Source organism: Eumetopias jubatus, unplaced genomic scaffold (assembly GCF_037043125.1).
Source record: "Eumetopias jubatus isolate StellerSeaLion01/CBP00866 unplaced genomic scaffold, mEumJub1_p1.0 scaffold_10, whole genome shotgun sequence".
Taxonomy (NCBI): Eukaryota; Metazoa; Chordata; class Mammalia; order Carnivora; family Otariidae; genus Eumetopias; species Eumetopias jubatus.
Genome location: NW_028274816.1, coordinates 92,093,225 through 92,111,516, shown reverse-complemented (window position 1 = coordinate 92,111,516; position 18,292 = coordinate 92,093,225). Strand labels below are relative to the sequence as shown.

Below are 18,292 nucleotides of genomic sequence, written 5' to 3'. Positions count from 1 at the left end.
TCTCTTTTCTTTTTGATAAGTCTGGCCAGGGGTTTATCAATCTTGTTAATTCTTTCAAAGAACAAGCTTCTAGTTTCGTTGATCAGTTCTACTGTTCTTTTGGTTTCTATTTCATTGATTTCTGCTCTGATCTTTATTATTTCTCTTCTCCTGCTGGGTTTAGGCTTTATTTGCTGTTTTTTCTCTAGCTCCTTTAGGTGTAGGGTTAGGTTGTGTATTTGAGACCTTTCTTGTTTCTTGAGAAAGCCTTGTATTACTATATACTTCCCTCTTAGGACTGCCTTTGCTGCATCCCAAAGGTTTTGAACAGTTATGTTTCATTTTCATTTGTTTCCATGAATTTTTTAAATTCTTCTTTAATTTCCTGGTTGACCGATTCATTCTTTAGTAGGATGCTCTTTAGCCTGCATGAATTTGAGTTCTTTCCAAATTCCCTCTTGTGATTGAGTTCCAGTTTCCAAACATTGTGGTCCAAAATTATGCAGGGAATGATCCCCATCTTTTGGTACCAGTTGAGACCTGATTTGTGACCCAGTATGGGATCTATTCTGGAGAATGTCCCATGTGCACTCGAGAATGTGTATTCTGTTGCTTTTGGGTGGAATGCTCTGAATATATCTGTGAAGTCCATCTGGTCCAGTATGTCATTCAAAGCCATTGTTTCCTGGTTGATCTTCTGCTTAGATGATCTGTCCACTGCAGTGAGTGGAGTGTTAAAGTCCCCTACTATTTTTGTATTATTATCGATGTGTTTCTTTAATTTTGTTATTAATTGCTTTATATAATTGGCTGCTCCCATGTTAGGTACATAAATATTTACAATTGTTAGATCTTCTTGTTGGATAGACCCTTTAATTTTGATATAGTGTTCTTCCTCATCTCTTATTACCGTCTTTGGTTTAAAATCTAAGTTGTCTGATACAAGGATTGCTACCCCAGCTTTCTTTTGATGTCCATTAGCATGATAAATGGTTTTCCACTTCCTCACTTTCAATCTGCAGGTGTCTTTGGGTCTAAAATGAGTCTCTTGCAGACAGCATATTGATGGGTCTTGCTTTTTTATCCAATCTGATACCCTGTATCTTTTGATAGGGGCATTTAGCCCATTTACATTCAGAGTAATTATTGAAAGATATTAATTTAGTGCCATTAAATTACCTGTAAAGTCACTGTTTCTGTATACTCTCTCTGTTCCTTTCTGGTCTATGTTACTTTTGGGCTCTCTCTTTGCTTAAAGGATCCCTTTTAATATTTCTTGCAGGACTGGTTTAGTGATCACAAATTCTTTTAGTTTCTGTTTGTCCTGGAAGCTTTTTATCTCTCCCATTTTGAATGACATCCTAACTGGATAAAGTATTCTTGGTTGCATATTTTTCACATTTAGCACCCTGAATATATGATGCCGCTCCTTTCTGGTTTGCCAGGTCTCTGTGGATAGGTCTGCTGCCAGTCTAATGTTTCCACCCTTGTAGGTTAAGGACTTCTTGTCCTGAGCTGCTTTTAGGATTTTCTCTTTGTCTCTGAGATTTGCAAGTTTCAGTATTATATGTTGGGGTGTTGACCTATTTTAATTGATTTTTGAGGAGGTTTCTCTGGGCCTCCGTGAATGCCTGTTTCCTTCCCCAGATTAGGGAAGTTCTCCACTATAATTTGCTCCAATATACCTTCTGCCCCCCCTTCTTCTGGGATCCCAGTTATTCTAATATTGTTTTGCTTTATGGTATCATTTATCTCTTGAATTCTCCCTTCGTGATCCAGTAGTTGTTTATCTCTCTTTTTCTCAGCTTCTTTATTCTCCATCATTTTGTCTTCTTTATCACTAATTCTCTCTTCTGCCTCATTTATCCTAGCAGTTAGAGCCTCCATTTTTTATTGCATTTCATTAATAGCCTTTTTAATTTTGACTTGATTAGATTTTAGTTCTTTTATTTATTCAGAAAGGGATTCTCTAGTGTCTTCTATGCTTTTTTCAAGCCCAGCTAGTATCTTTATAATCATAATTCTGAACTCTAGTTCTGACATTTTACTTATGTCCAGACTGATTAGGTCTCTAGCCATCAGTACTGCCCCTTGTTCTCTTTTTTGAGGTGAGTTTTTCTGTCTTGTCATTCTGTCCTGCAGAAAGTGGTCACTTTTCTGTTTGTAGTTTTGAAGCAATTCTTTTCTTAGGTCTCTAGTTGAGTTCACAGGTGTTCAGAATGGTTGGATAGCTATTTAGCCAAATTCCTAGGACCAGATGAAACTCCTACTTCTCTGCCATCTTGTCCTCCCCTAATGTCCTTTTAAAGAGTACATGGCATATGTCCAGAGCTATTCTGTAGATTCTGCAAATCTTGTTTACCATTGAGAATAACATTAGTGTATGAAGAAACCAAACGCAAACCATGACGTTTTCAGTCCAGAATTCATGCTTTTACTATTCTATATCTCAAATACATCCCTTGGCTAAACCCATTAAATTTTTTTTTGTTGCTAGTTGGAGAGTCACTCCTTGGGGTTTTTTTTTTTGTTGTTGTTGTTTCTTTCTGTCTTTTTTTTTTTAAGATTTTATTTATTTATTCGACAGAGAGAGAGAGAGAGAGCACAAGCAGGGGGAGCAGGAGAGGGAGAAGCAGCCTCCTGGGTGAGTAGGGAGCCCAATGCAGGGACCCCAAGACCCTGAGATCATGACCTGAGCCAAAGGCAGACACTTAACTGACTGAGGCACCCAGGCATCCCTCACTCCTTGGTTTCTTAACTTACAACGACTCTCCTCTCAGACTCTGACCCTTCCCAAATTTCTATCAACTGTCATCTAATATTGAGCGTTTAATTTTTGTTATGCTCAATGCAAAGCACTTTAAATACATCCCCTTCTTTAATCGTCATGGCCAATGAGAGACAGATGCCATTACCAATGTTTCACAGAAAAAGAGACTGAGTTTTAAGAAATTAAGTAGCTTGTTTAGGATGGTAATGCACAGATGGAGAAGACCCATGGCTTCCTGCCTCCCAAGCCTGTGTTCTAACCACTCTGTTAGTCCTCCACCAAGGAAGCTCTGTGCTGAAAGGGCACAATGGGCTTTTTTTCCATCAGTGTCATCAGAGTGATGAATCATTCAATGTGAGGGCAGTATCAACCACCCGATCTCACAAAATATCTGAAATGTATTTCATCAAACATTAGAAACCTCAAGTTCTTACATATTTGGGTGCACTCGTGTCTTGCAACTAGTGACTGAGAGTCATCATTTTTATTGCTTAGTGACTTGGGTATCAGCAGACATCTATGGGATCAGGCTTTCTTTAATTTAAAGAAGTATGAAAAGTTTTATTTACCATGCTTACTTGAATCTATTCCATTCATTAATAATGCACTGCTTTAGGAAAGAATCAAGTTTAAATATGATACTTCATAGGCTTATGGAGTCCAACCAGCTAGCTTGTTGTGTTTATCTATGTTGCATGATAGGTTGTGGCCATGTAACTTACCAGAATGCTGATTCTTGAAGGCCCATCATCATCATCAATGACTTAATGTATTGTCTTTCTTGTGTAACATTGACTGATACATAGTAAATGAATGCAGAAAAAGAAATAATGCAGAAGAATATGAAAAAATCAGTTGCAACTCCTGCTTGGGCAACAAAAGGTAATATCTTCATATTTATACCAGTAATTGACATCAGCTCTTCCATCACTGAATGATTTGTTGTGATCTAAGGGAAAGTATCAATGAACACATTGTTATCATCACACCAATTATAACCTTGTGTGTTCTCTCTCAGTTATAAGAAATTATGTGCATTCCACATTTAAATATATATGTTCATCATAATCTGGCTCCTTGTGTTCCTGAAACACTCCAAGTTCTGTCCTGACTCCTTAGAACATTCCCATTTACCATCTTCACTAGACAAAATTTTACTCAGGCTTGAAGGCACAACTGAAATGTTGCTTCAGTTAGTCATCTTCCCTGATATTTCTCAGAGTATCTTCTGCTTCATTGTTTGCCTTGCACAGCATGTATAATTCCATGATAGAACCTCAACTTTTATTGTGACTTCACATCCACATTTCTGTCCCATCATTATCCAGGATCACGGGAGAAAAGTATCTGTGTTCTACTTATTTCTTGATCCTCAGTGCTTAGTGTAATGGCTTACATATAGCAGTTGCTCAGTGTATTGTGCCAAATAAATTAAGTGACTCAATTAATTAAATGCTAAGGTAGGGCAATCCATTGTAGCACCATGCATCAAAATGTAATTTACAATGCAATTAGTTTTCTTTAACTTAATACTCACTTCTATGATAGCGGCATTAATGGCAGCTTGAAAAGCTACAAAGCCTTTCTCCCAGAACATTGAACCTTCACATGTGATTTTTTCATCCATCACTTGACAATGAGCTTTCATAAAAGAAGAACATAACCATTTATGATGGGATGGGACGATCTTGGTATAGGGAAAATCAAAACATCAAATGTTCCAAAATGAAGTCCACAATAATACAGTGTATGGTAGGACTTCTCCAGTGAGGTTTGAAGAGCGCACCCAAGAAGAATACACCAGAATTGTTTTGTTAATGTTGTTAAGACCAGTTATTAATAATTTTTACTTAATCTATTATTCTCTCAGTTAGCCAAGAATGTTTTTTTGAGGTTTGTTCCTCTGCTGTTTTTGCCAAGAAAGCACTACATTTTTTTAACATTTGGGATTCAATGAGCAAGAATCTTTCCTTCAGGTTATATTTAGGAGTAGCACAGGAATAATAGCAAATATAATTTCTTTTTTTTTTTTTAAGAATTTTTTTTTTTTAATTTATTCATGAGAGACGAGAGAGAGAGAGAGAGAGGCAGAGGGAGAAGCAGCCTCCCAAGGAGCAGGGAGCCCAATGCGGGACTCGATCCCAGGACCCTGGGATCATGACCTGAGCTGAAGGCAGATGCTTAACCATCTGAGCCACCCAGGCGCCCGCAAATATAATTTCTTAACGAAACAATACACTTAAGAACACAGGCTTTATTTAAATAAGAATGAATCTCATTTATGTTCAGGAATTACCCAGCGTAGGTTTGTGTGGACTTCAGAGATCACATGCACCCTCTAGTGGCTAATGACATAATAGCAAAAACAAAAACAAACAATCCTTCTTCTGGTAGGAAAGTTACCTGAATGGTCTCTGTGTTCCTTCATCTTGGGGATTCTCCCTCCCCAGAAAAACTTCAAATGATATGAGAAGGTATCATTAAAGATGACTTTCACAGCATCTATAGAGTAGTTTAAATCCAAATCGTCCATGCTTTTCTCATCTGGCCACCCCATGATTGTTCTTCCTGCCGTGTGAAAGAAAGTAGCTAATAAGTAAGAAGAAAGTAGCTAATAAGTAAGAAGATTTCTATGTGGTACAATGACGGCAGGCCATATTCAATTATGTTAAAGTTCTTTATTCACTAAAGGCAGGGCTGGTCCTAAATAAGAGACTCATACTATGGGGGAGTGTCTAACATTCTAGATAAATCAGAGTTAATGTGGCAATCAGTTTTTTAAGAAACAGATTATGCCTTTCCAAATAAGCTTTTAAACCAATGATTTAAAGCATTGAATTTGGAATAATAGCAATACCACTATTATACCAGCAATACCCCTAGCAATACACAGACCTATCCAAATGTGAACCAAATCCTATAATTAAAATATGTACTTTCATGTAACAATTAGTGTCAATGTGGCCAAACCTCTGAAGACAGCATAAAATTGTTAAGTTTGGAGAATGTTTTCTCAAGATATCCAAAAGATATCATGTGAATTAGTGACTGTTACTGACCAAACCCGGGCCACTTAAACTACGTAATTCCCTGCAGCCTGGATTCTGATGGACGCACGCTTATAGTGCAATTTGACATGTTCGTAATACCTGCATTTCCTGCAGTCTGGCAGTGGCATCCAGAGCCTTAATCAGACTCTGGTCAAATCCCTTTGGCAAGACTACATGTGGTGATGTTTTCTTTCATCAGAGTTTCTGATGATCTGGTGTTTGGAGATATTATTAGCAGCCATGGACACTCAGTGCCTAGATCCATTAATTCAATGGGAGTTTCAAAATGGTGATATTATACTGCCACCATTTGTTTTCTTATTTATTAGTAGAAAACATTTATAAAACAGTACTTTCCAGCATCTGTTCAATTATCCAATAGTACAGTTCATACAGGATAAATACTGGGTATCTTCCCTTTATATACAAATTTTCATAAGAAGAACTGATTTTGTATCATCTTCCAAAAGCATTTTTTTCTTTTAATAAATTATGAAAGCCTGGATTTTATGTATACATTAGACGAGTTTCATATCACTACACTTATTATTCTTGTTGAAGCTCAAAGTATGCCAACTTAGACCAGTGGGAGTCTCTTCAAGGTGACTACTGAGTCCCTTTGACAGAACCTATTCATTATCACTGGCTTCCTAACTATCAGGAATGACAACATATTTTTAAATGATTATTTATTTGAGAGAGAGCGAGCTTGCAAACATGGGGGGAGGGGCAGAGGAGGAGGGAGAGAGAGTCTCAAGCAGACTCTGCACTGAGCACAGAGCCTGATGCGGGGCTTGATCCCACAGCCCTGAGTTTTCTATCTGAGCCAAAACCAAGAGTTGGACGCTCAACCGACTGCACCGACCTGGTGCTCCGACAATATTCTTTACCCTGTCAATTTCCGGTCCCAGACCTCTGCATCTCCTTTCCTCCAGTACTGAGACTCCTGGGTTTCCAAGACACAGAGGTGAGAGAGAAAGACTATTCCATAATTACTTATTTGGTATATCCCACTTTACATATGTAACAGCTTTGGAATAACAGTCTAACACTACCCTACTAGTACAGTAGCCGAAAATGGTTTCAGTTGTTCGCAGATTTGCCTACTCTGCTTTGCAATGGGTACTGGCTTCCTCTAAAGGGGTTCTTCTCGGGTCCATCAGATACCCCACTGCTCCCTTTGCTCTCCCAACACCCCAGAGGGAGATGCCATGTAGACTTGGTGGCTGTTGGTGCTTTTTCCCCATCCATTTATATTGTGGGATTTGGGGAAACACCTTACCAACTAGTTTTGTTGGTAACTATTGCCCATGATTTCTTGGTTTTACTGTCTAATTTCTCTCTCAATTTTTTATATAGTTGAAGAGATTTAAAAACCATACTGTCAGCACTGTCCAATATTTCCAGAATCTTCTCACTAACATACATTTGAATAATGCCGGCCTGTTTCATTTTGACATGGACTATAATGAAGGTAATAGGAAATCCTAAAATAAATTTGTATGTTTTGCAAATCAGGAAAACACCCAGAACTGCCAGAGAACATACCTTTCATGAATGGGGCTGAAGCCACTTTGTTCATGATCTCCTGGGTTGTTTTGGATTCAGGTGCAAATGCAATCACATAATTAGAATCATTAAAATTATCTACACGTCCCAGATTCATAGCAGGCAATTGAGGGAAGTCATTAACTTGATGTAAATTGGAGGAAAGTCGGTATGCAAATAATACTAGAAGAAATGAGAAAAACCATTCCTACACAGCAATGAGAGAAAAATGAAGCAGATCAATAGCTGCTCATCCACAGATAAATCATCCGCGAACAACTTCAAACATGTAGTTTTGTTATGTAGCTTGGACCATTTTTTCCTCTCTCCCAGTTTCCCAGTGTTTCCGTTTTCTTTTGTCTTTTGATTAGCATATTTTGAAATATATGCATCATCCATCGAGAGTTGTGGCATTGATACCAATTATAACTGAGAGTCTAAGTTTATCATACTTTAATGTGAGTGTTAGAGGCTAGATTGCTTCAGGAATGGCCCAGTGGTTTATAGTCATGCTCACACCTGAGTGTCGATGATAAAGAAATGTTAGGTGTCATGAAATTGGTTTCCATCTCTCATCAACAGGAGCAGGGTCCTATTTTTATCTGCTGCTGCTGTATATGAGGAAGAAGAACATCCCAAAATACTGCTCATAAAAAGAATTTTAAAAAATCTTTGTCATTGTGACAACATTCCGAAATTGGAAGTGCAACAGAATGCATTTGAAACCTGGTATTAAGAAGAGACCCTATTACACACTTTCAATTCTAAACACAGTGTCTTTAAAAGAGGTATTTATCTTATTTACCATCTGATCTCATTTTAGTATGTGTGTTGCTCTATATCTAGATAGATCAATTGGCAGATGTGATGCTTATATTAAAAACAGTTAAAAGGTTGGAAGTAACACATCTATGTAGGGTAGAATCCAACTTTTATATTTATACTTATATAATCTTTACTCCATGCTGGGATTTTTGTATGCTTTATTTACTGTCAATCTAAGAATTCAATACATATTTGTTGAAAGAACACAGACACACACAATGTTCATAAAATGAAATATTAATATACTAAGCCTTGAACGATGGGTATTTTATATGTGATTTTAACTTTTTTAATGTATTTTTCTCAATTTACTTAATTTTCTACACAAAGTACATCTGCTCATTCTTATCAGGAGAAACTAAATATTGTCTTAATAGAAGCAAAAATTCAAAATGCCATTTTCTTTTTCTGTATATATACCCATTATTTTTTTCAAATTGACATTGTAGCCTTAGTCAAGTGTGCAGAAGTGCTATAATTTGTCTTTTGAAGTTTTTTTTTAAATTTTTGATTACTTGCTGGATTAATTCTGGGTTAAATTTGCTTCTTTCTTTGACTTTGACCCTGAACTTTTGTACCTATTCCTTCCTGAGTTTCTTTAAAAAAAAAAAAAAGGATTTTATTTATTTATTTGACAGAGAGAGACACAGCGCGAGAGAGAACACAAGCAGGGTGAGTGGGGGAGAGAGAAGCAGGCTCCCCGCTGAGCAGGGAACCTGATGAAGGGCTTGATCCCAGAACCCCAGGATCATGACCTGAGCCAAAGGCAGACGCTGAACGACTGAGCCACCCAGGTGCCCCCCTTCATGAGTTTCAAATGAGTTCAGATTTTAAGAATTATTATTTCTGCAATAAAAAGCATGGCTTTATTTTTCAGAGAGCTTCTGAATATCAATTATTTAAAGAATGCCTCTAGTCAGACATATAATAATAATATATTTAAAGGACTTCCATTTGAAGTTGTAGCAAAATCCAGAATTTGGAAAATTTTCCAGTCTGTTAGTTAACAATAGAACATATATATGAAACATTAAATAATGAAGATAAACTGTTTGCAGTGTCCCCCCAAAAACATTTTCCTCTTCTAAATATGAGAAGACATAGACTCTGAGCCATACCAACAAGGTCTCTCTCTTCATCCTCCATTTCTTCAGAAAGTTCTTGCAGAGGAGAGCCCACGTTTGCTGGCCCACACTTACGTGCCTCTTGCTCATTCTGACCTGTTTATTTTAAAATAAAGAAGTAAAGGAAGTAAATGTGAAGGTCTGAAATAGGAAACATTGTGCAATCAAACCAGAAAGAAACATTGTAACAGCTGTTTCCAATTGCATGTGTAGGAAAAGGAGCCCGAAGGCTAAAAACATATCAAAGGAAGTTCAAGTTAACTAAGAAATCAACTAGTTTAATCCTCATAAGAAACCTTTGGAATAGATCCTATAATTCTCCCCATTTAAAAGATGAGGGATATGAGACACATAGAGGCTGAGTGACTCGCCAAACACAGCTAATGGTGGCAGAATCAGAGCTTTAACTTAGATGACCAAGTTCTAGAGACCTCACTCTTAACCACTGTGCCAATGCGGTTTTCGAAAATTTGTCTAAGGATTGCGCGGATCAATCCTCCATTTCGTGCAAGATCAGAGATTCTACCAGCATCCAGACAAGGGGTGAGGAGCTCATGGAGGGATCCACTCAGACTATTTAGCCATGGGCTTTGGTCTGTCCAGTCCTTATCAGGAGCCCCCAAATGCTGGAATATACGGAAAGAGTGATTACTCTCAAGAGGCAGAGAAAATATATGATCTTTCAAAAGAAACTTTATTACAATAAACAGAAGAAAAGTTTTCAAGTCTTCCATTTAATGACTATAATAAAATTCAAGAAGAAAGGTAAGAAGAAATGAAAAGCAAATTACATACTTAAAAATCCCATTGAAGTCAGTAAAGAACATATAAGATCTATGATATGGGAAAAAATTTCATCATCTTGCCAAATTTTCAAAGAAAATTAAAACTCATTTAAAAATGATGAGAGAGATAAAAAATACACAATGATAGTACTTTTTAAAATAAATACAACATAAAAGGTGGCAAGTAATGCTACTTAATCCCAAACCCAGCAAATTAGCAGTCACATTCAGAAAAATTTGGCAAGTAAGATATGACATTGTCATAATTCTATGATATAGATAGGTCCATGAAAGACTTTGTATTGTATCTTAAATTCCATATTAGCAACACATATAAGTGTGGTCAAAGAAACTTGCACCACTCTGCAAAGAACATCTGCCACCCAGTGAAAAAAAGTAGGATCAAAAGGAAAGTATTTGGTAAAGAGATACCCCAAAAGAAGAAAAAACATTTGGAAGAAAGTATATTGTAAAAAGCCCAATGGAAATTAATTTTTCAAAGTAGTTGGAAGACATGTATATTTCCCAAAAAGGCTCTCCAAGTACCAAATACAATGACAAAAAAGAATGGTATGTTTAAAATTAAAGGATAGAGGGAGAAGTTAGAATTAATTTGCCAGGGTAGAGGTGGGGTCATTCAGGAAGGAATGAGAAAACAGTTTATAATGGAACAAAAATCAGCCTGATATCTTCAAAGTCGAAATGAAAAGTGATTTGCCCATTTTCCTTTGAAAAATCTACCCAAAGGGACAAATACAAAGAACACTGAAGAAATATCTATTTGCAATAAAACTAGAATATGATTTAACCCCAAACCACAGATACTCCCCCACAAAATGTCAAATTATTAAATTTTGCCTCAAGTTAAGGAATAAACACAAAAAAGCTTGACTCTCTTGACCAAAATGTGCATATTAATCGAAGATTGAGAAAATTAACTGATTCTAAAATTATGAAGAAATCCCTGAAAACCACACAATATTCTCTCACTTGAAATGGCCTGTAGGGCTAACGGCCATGGCAGAAGCTTGGCATCTGGTTCCACCTCATGGAATATCAGGGAGGTGATGAGAATGTGCATGAATACAATATCGTTGTTTTGTTCAAATCCACAGCTGAGATATAGAAGACTGTGGAATATCTTTACACCAATGGTAAGAAATGACAGTAATCCAGACAAAATTAAAACCATATTTCCCATAGCACAGACAAAAAGCAATAGATGCAAGGAGACCTCGATGAACTGAATTCTCAAGAAAGACAAGCCCATGATGGGTGCAAAGAGAGCACCCTTGTAGCTTCCATCTTTGGGGCAAGCACCTCTGGGTGTGGGCAGAGAGACAAGGTGTATCCATTAGAAAGGGTATTTGCAAAGATGAGGAAGGAAGAAAAAACAAACCTTAGGTGATGTATGGGTGGGATGCAAGAAGTAGAATTGAAAAGAGTCTAAAATGCCAAGAATAAAAAACAGCCTAACCAATTTTTTCTTCACCCTACAGCCATGTTTGATTTTCTCACAAAAACGGAAAGAGGTGAAAAATGTCCTGAAAAATAGAAAGAACCTTTGACGTTCTGTGCCTTCTCAAGCTGTCTAGATTCTGAGACCTTGCCAGAGTTGGACCCAGTGGTGTGAAGGTGCTCTTTGTTGGAAAAGTATGAGCAGAAAAATATAGTTATTGTGATAAGGTCTGTTGGGTAAAGAGGTATGTGTGGTGTCATTACAGACAAATTTGATTCTTGCAAAATCGCGGGCCCCATTTTATTGCCAGTAGAAAAGAGCACCTAAAATAATTTTCAGATTCATGATGTCTGTTACTCCTGCATGCATATGAGTGGATAGGTGGGAAGTAGAAATAGGGAGAAAGGGAACGAACTCATGAATCGGGTAAATTCGCATTTGGAGTTCCTTGAGAGCTTGTTTGGAGGTTCTAGCAGGGAGCGCAGCTACTCGTATACCCTTGACCGAAGAACGGTCCTCTCCTCTATCGGGGAAGGTCGTCCTCTTCGACCGAGTGCGCAGCTTCAGGAGGGACGCACATGGAGCGGTGAGGGAGGAAGGGGACACCCGCCTAGCCAGCCAGATCAGCCGAATCAACCCTGGCGATCAATGGGGTGACAGATGTCGCAGCCAGATCGCCCTCACATCCTGGAGTTCCTTGAACTGGAACCTCATTCTAATAGTATATTATTGGAGGCAATTTAGGCCTGATGATTTTCAGGTACCATGTTGCTCTACTGTTCTCAGTGGAACAGTCATCCATTGCCTCCTACTTATGGGCTCAACCTTGGCCTTGGGGGTAATCCATGTAAGGGCTTAAGCTCACAGGGAGAGAGCGCTAGCCTTTAGGCTTACACACAGGTCTACCAGTCAGCCAGACTGTCGGTTTCCAATACGTAGGCCCCGTCATCAGCAAGTCTTTATAGAATTGTTTGCAGAGGACATTATATATGGAGAACCTATATAACAACAAAAAATCAGGACATAGCTGTGTAATAGCCATCAAATGGTCTCTTTCAAACCTAGTGAAGGCAGCAGATTCCAGATATAACCTTCAGTCTGGTAGTGGTAGCATGATGTAATTATTTATATGGTCATCTTGGTGCAGTCCAAGAATTACTAGTGTATCTCCCAGAATGAGTTCCATAATTGAATTGCAAGAAGTCTATCTCATTATTTTCCCATCAGGAAGAAAAACAAAGTTACTCTGAGACTTGTAAAACATAAATGCCCATGAATTATCTTAGTTGATAAGGAAAACATAAGGTGTAATCTTAATGAACAGAACCCAACATTGTAGGAGGGGATTGGTCCAGGAAATGTTCCAAGCATAATGGCTTAAGCTTTGGCACAAAGCTTGGAGCACAAGTCAATAAGACCTGGGTTTTTGGGGTCATTGTGTCTTCCTTTGGTGCCATTTTGAAGAGGGTTGCAAACCACAGAATTGCTATTGTCTCTTCCATCATATTACTAATAAGGTTGTTTCTGGCTACTGGATACATGACCTAATGCTGGTCTTATCCATGGGGCGAGAGCAAAGCCACAAATATGCTGGTCCCTACTGGTATTCAGGAGGCAACTCAAATGGGAAGGTCACCAACTCAAGGCAGAGATAAAACCTAATCATTGTGTCTTGCAGGGAATATTGTGCATCTGCCATTTCAGTCTGAAAAGCAAGGAATAATTGAAGAGGAATAAGGCAGGCAGAAGAATGGTCCCATTCTAAGCCTGGAACTTGTGAATATATTACATTACATGGCGAAGGAGAATTAAAGGAACAGATGGGAGTAAGGTTGCCAATCAGCTGACTCTAAGTCAGGGAGATAATCCCGGGTTATCCAGGGGAAGCCAAGGTAATCACAAGGGTCCTGAAAGGTGGAAAAGAGAAGTAAAAACGGCAGTCAGTGCAAGGTGCTGTTAAAAGGACTCAACCCGTTGCTGGCTTTGAAGGTGGAGGAAGGCGGGTGTGAGCTGAGGAATGCAGGCAGCCTCTGGAAACCGCAGAAGGCAAGAAAACAGAATTCTCCCTCGCATCCTCCAGAAATGAATCCAGGGTGCCCTGCCAGCACCTTGATTTTCGTCCAGTGAGACTCACATCACACTTCTCACCTCCTAAACTGTGAGATGATAAATCTGTTTTGTTTTCAGCCATGAAGTTCACGGTCATCTGTTATAGCCGCAACAGAAAATTAACACAAGGAGCACAAAAGAAAGTGTGAAGACGGAGAATAATTCAAGGACGAGGGCTTTAGGACATACAGAGTTGCCTTTATGAGGTATCCACCTGTGGAACAAAAATTGTCCAGAACTGAACAAAGGGATTCAGAAGCTATGCGGCTGAGCTCCTGATGATAGTGCCATCCGAGCAGGCTGTGACGGCTTGGGGACCCCACCTCAAACAAAACCACGACATTACCAATTAAGAAATCAGTGTCCTGCTAAACCATGGTATCTGAGAGAGTTAAATATGTCGCCTACGTGCCTACTCTCTTTTCTTTCTGCGGAGGAATGCATGTGCTAGAAAGTATTATTGATGACTACAGAAGAATTAACATGATCTGTCACGATTGTGGTTATTTATTTCTGTTAAGACTGATTTTTTTTCCCCCACTACACATCCTGATGTAAATATCAGGGGGAAAAATTACTATTCACCAGAGGAGCACAAAACATCTAACTAGCTCAAATTGCTCTGAATAGGAAGTCGTGTGATCTAGAAATAATAATGTGGCTATTAAAAGCCAGTCACTCCCCGCCAGAAAGAATTCCTTGTACTCAGAAAATAAACACATTGCACAACAAATTAGATCAAGATTCCTATAAATGTAGTATGATAAATAAGGTCAATAAAAATATTGCTTAAGTTTTCTTGATGAAAATATTCTCAAGCCGGTTAAAACAATTCAAAACTCAGAAAATCATGTGTCTCCCACCCCCCCCCCCCAGTGCTTACAAATTCTCTAGCAGTAAAAGTGAAAACAAACAAAAAAGAATAACTAATTCTATTCACTTGGGAAACAGCCCATCATACTTGCAAAGAGGCAACATAAAGTTATATTCTTTTCAATTCACCCAATACCCTTTTAGATAATATATGCTATTTGTCCAAACATACTTTAGTCCTGGGGTGAAAATGAAAAACAAAAACAAAAACAAAAACCCACTTAGTTCTCCAACTGGTTTTTTAGCCATACAATATAAAATACTCAGATGATTTGGAAAATCAAAACAACTAATAATTTACTGCATTTACTAGTTCCCATCCAAATGTTTGGCATTCCCTATTTGAAGTCATAAGTTATAGTTTTATATGCAAAACAACCACAATTTTAGAGATTAACTTACTCTCAGGAAAGCTGGAGCAAGAATCTAGAAACAGTTCATCCACAGGTCTCTGCATGTCCTGGAGAAGAATTCACATTCCTTTTGGGTCACTACTACATCATGCTTTTAATTTCATGTTTATTGTGAATCGTTCCGTTTTAGAATGATTTCCGAAAAGAATTATGGTCTTAATTCAGCCAGGCTGCCAAAAACTCGCGGCTCCTATCACATGGTGACTTCTTTGCTGTTTTCCATTTCTTTGTCTCCTCGCCAGCAACTCAGCAGGGAGTTTGTCGTTGCAGATGGCTGGCTGGACATATCAAAACATTAGGAGCTATCAAACTAAAGAGAATCTAGTCTTTCTCAGTTAGCTTTTTCATACAAGGCCCTAATGGGAGAGTTGGCCCCTGGGACAGCCTTTTTAAAGAAACATAAATAAAGAGACAGTTCAGAGAAAACAGGGCGGAGAGAGGTAGGAAGAGATTTTTCAAAAAATGATAGCTCTAAGTATGAAATCAGGTCAGAAAGTAACTCAAAACCCTCCAATTGAGTTCTTGAAAACTAGATATAGAAATATGGCAATGGAGTCGTGTAATTTTCTCAGGGTAAAATCATGAACTCCGACTTTTCATCTGCATTTCAGTTGCACTGCATCCAAGCTACCTGCAGCATTTCTCTTGGAGGGCAAAGAAGGAGAATCCTTTGAGCAACATCATGTAAAGGCACCTGCATTCCCAAGATCTACCGGCTTGTTCTTTCTGTTGCAAATCCCAGCAAACAAACCACTTTCTCTATAACCAACTGCTGGCTTTGAGTCTGTCCAGTTTTCCATATTTTTCAAGACACAATTTTTAACAGGTAAGAGCTACCGTTCTATCTTCTTTGAGCATTTTGTTTAAGTTGAAGACAAGGCAATTCCAAAACTTCTTGTAATTCATAGAGTTTGTTTTTGGCTGAAGAAGAAAAGTGAGAAAGGACCACTCTCTCTGCTTGCTGTCAGTTAAGTCCGCTCCGTGCTTCTGCACCGTGATTTGCTTTCTGAATACACAACCGAAGGAGAAACTATGTGCTGTGCGTGCAATTCTTAAAACGAACGGACTCATCTGTGTCCCATTGTCTATGATAATCACATGAAATCTTCCTCACCTACTTCCCATCCCTCATGTTTATTCAATCATGTGTGCTCTTTTGCTAATTGTGAGTTCAGAAATTGCTCAGCAAGCAAAACAGAGACAGATCAAACTCATTAATGCCTGAGACTGTCAGACTAAAAAAACAAAAACAAAAACAAAAAACTTCTGAATGTTTCTGCACGTCTGCTATCTTCTGCAGAAGATACAAAATTATCACATTTAATAACATCGCCAGTATTTTGTAAACAGAGGCTATAATTGAGGAAATGCTTTTCAGTAACTTTTTTCCTGGAAGAATTTTGTATCAAGGATGGAACTTATACCTTCTGGCGCTAGTTGGTTTTTGGACTCTATTTTCTCTCTCTCTCTTTTTTTTTTTCATTGAAGTAGAGTTGACACATAATGTTGCATCAGATTCAGGTGTACAACCTGCTGATTCAACAAGTCTATATGCTATGCTCACTATAAGGGTGCTACCGTCTGTCTATACAACGCTATTAAAATACCACTGATTATATTCCCTATGCTGTGCCTGTCATCTGCACAACTTATTCATTCCATAACTGGAAGCCTGTCCCTCCCACTCCCCTTTAGATACCATTCTTTTCCTTCAAAATGTTAGCTTCTTCCTTCTCATGTGCCACATTGTAATCTCTGTACCACTGTAACAGAGCGAGGGCACTCATTAATCTTCTTTTCAACATTTCCTCGATGAAGTCATACGTCTTCACTCTTCTAAATAAGCTTTAGAATCTGCTTGCTGATTAAAAAAAATCATCCTCTTGGGATTTTAAAAATGGAGTAGCACTGATTTTATGCAGAAGATAATTACTAAGCAGCCACATAATGCACTTACGATGTGCAGGGCATGCTTAAATATTAGCACATTTAATCCACATAATAATCTGATCAGGTAGGTGCTATTATAATCACCCCCACTTTTACAGATGAGAAAAATGAAGCTCAGAGAGTTTGCTCAAATTCACACAGCTGGTGAGTAGCAGATCTTGGGTAAAATACTCAGACCCTCTCCAGTCTGTAGCTTAAGTAACAGATGCTATGATGTCTCATTTGTGTGTGTCTCTGTTCACTCAATGATTCTCGCTTTAGGTACACACATTTTACAAATTTGCCTTGCCTTTGTCTTCATATATTTTGCAACAATATTCTCCAGGGCCGGAAACCTTATAGATTTCATGTGGGGTGAAACAGTCCTTTGAATTCTTTCCTGGCTGCTTGCACAGGGTACTTAGCTCTGTAGACCCTCAACGTTGTCTGCAAAAGCAGAAAAACATCTGATTTGCAAAGAAAGAAGAGTGGAGCCACCCAGCAGTGAGAGAGAGAGAGAGAGAGAGAGAGACTGAGAACATCTGCTTGTTTCCCAAGAACTTTGCTGTTCTTGCTTTTTGTCCTTCCTCAGACCCAGCTGTGTGGCTACAGTTGGGTTTTGGCAAATTCTCTCCCAAAATTTGTTTGTTTTTCTTTAAATATAAGAAACAAATTCTACTTGGTCCTGTTTTGTGCTCTCTTGCTCTGTCTTCTTGCATTGAAACATCCTTTGTATGATATATTCCTGCCCTCGATTTTTATTTGCATTTGCATTTCTCAGGTTGTCTCTTGAAGAAGTATAACTTTATTTTTCTTTTCACCTAGTCTGTAAATTTTCTCCTTTCTGTGAGAGATCTAAGTCCCTGGAATAACCAACTCATTTTGTCCGGTCATCTCATTATACAGTCTCCAAATTAAGCTTTCCTGTGGTTTCCCCACTTCTCCATTTCTACACTGATCATGTTTTTCACTCTGTTCCTTTTTTTAGGTTCCCCTTGTCCTTTTCTCATCTCCTGTGGAAAGCCCATGGATGAGAACTTTCTAGTCTTTCATTCTACTAGTGATCACCCTTACATGTTCACAAACATACTTGAAACTGCCTTGCTCTGGCAAGAGAAAAAAATCAGCCTAAGTCTCTTTCCCTGATGACCTGCTTATTTCCGAGTCCATACCCCACTCTCTATGGGGCAAGTCTGCCAGCATATTTGGCCTCAAAGCCCGAGCTCTACTCCTTACTAGTGACGCAATGCTGGGCAAGTGACTCACCTGGGAGCCTCAGTTTCCTCGCCTGTAAGACACAGAGCATAGGATACTATGTAACAGGGTCTTTTAGGATTTGAAAATTTAGAATTTGGGGGTAGGATTAAAGGAAACAGCATATGTAAAGTACTTAGCACAGCACCAAGCACTTGGTACTGTGGTAGCGAT

At 38.4% G+C, this 18,292-nt stretch overlaps 1 protein-coding gene across 3 annotated transcripts in view; it reads right to left on the bottom strand.

The window, feature by feature from the left end:
- The window catches only part of ABCA9 (ATP binding cassette subfamily A member 9), a 60,257-nt gene extending 50,871 nt beyond the window's left edge, over window positions 1-9,386 (bottom strand). The window contains exons 1-5 of one of the 3 annotated variants that reach the window (XM_028112862.2): window positions 9,291-9,386; window positions 7,348-7,555; window positions 5,153-5,317; window positions 4,287-4,390; window positions 3,472-3,698 (exon numbers count right to left, since the gene is read on the bottom strand). In XM_028112862.2, coding sequence (XP_027968663.2) covers window positions 3,472-3,698; window positions 4,287-4,390; window positions 5,153-5,317; window positions 7,348-7,555; window positions 9,291-9,386 — 800 coding nt within the window. Of the gene's footprint in view, window positions 1-3,471; window positions 3,699-4,286; window positions 4,391-5,152; window positions 5,318-7,347; window positions 7,556-9,290 lie in introns of those variants that run through there. The other 2 variants (XM_028112863.2, XM_028112864.2) reach the window with 2 other exon arrangements.
- Window positions 9,387-18,292: the final 8,906 nt, after the last annotated feature.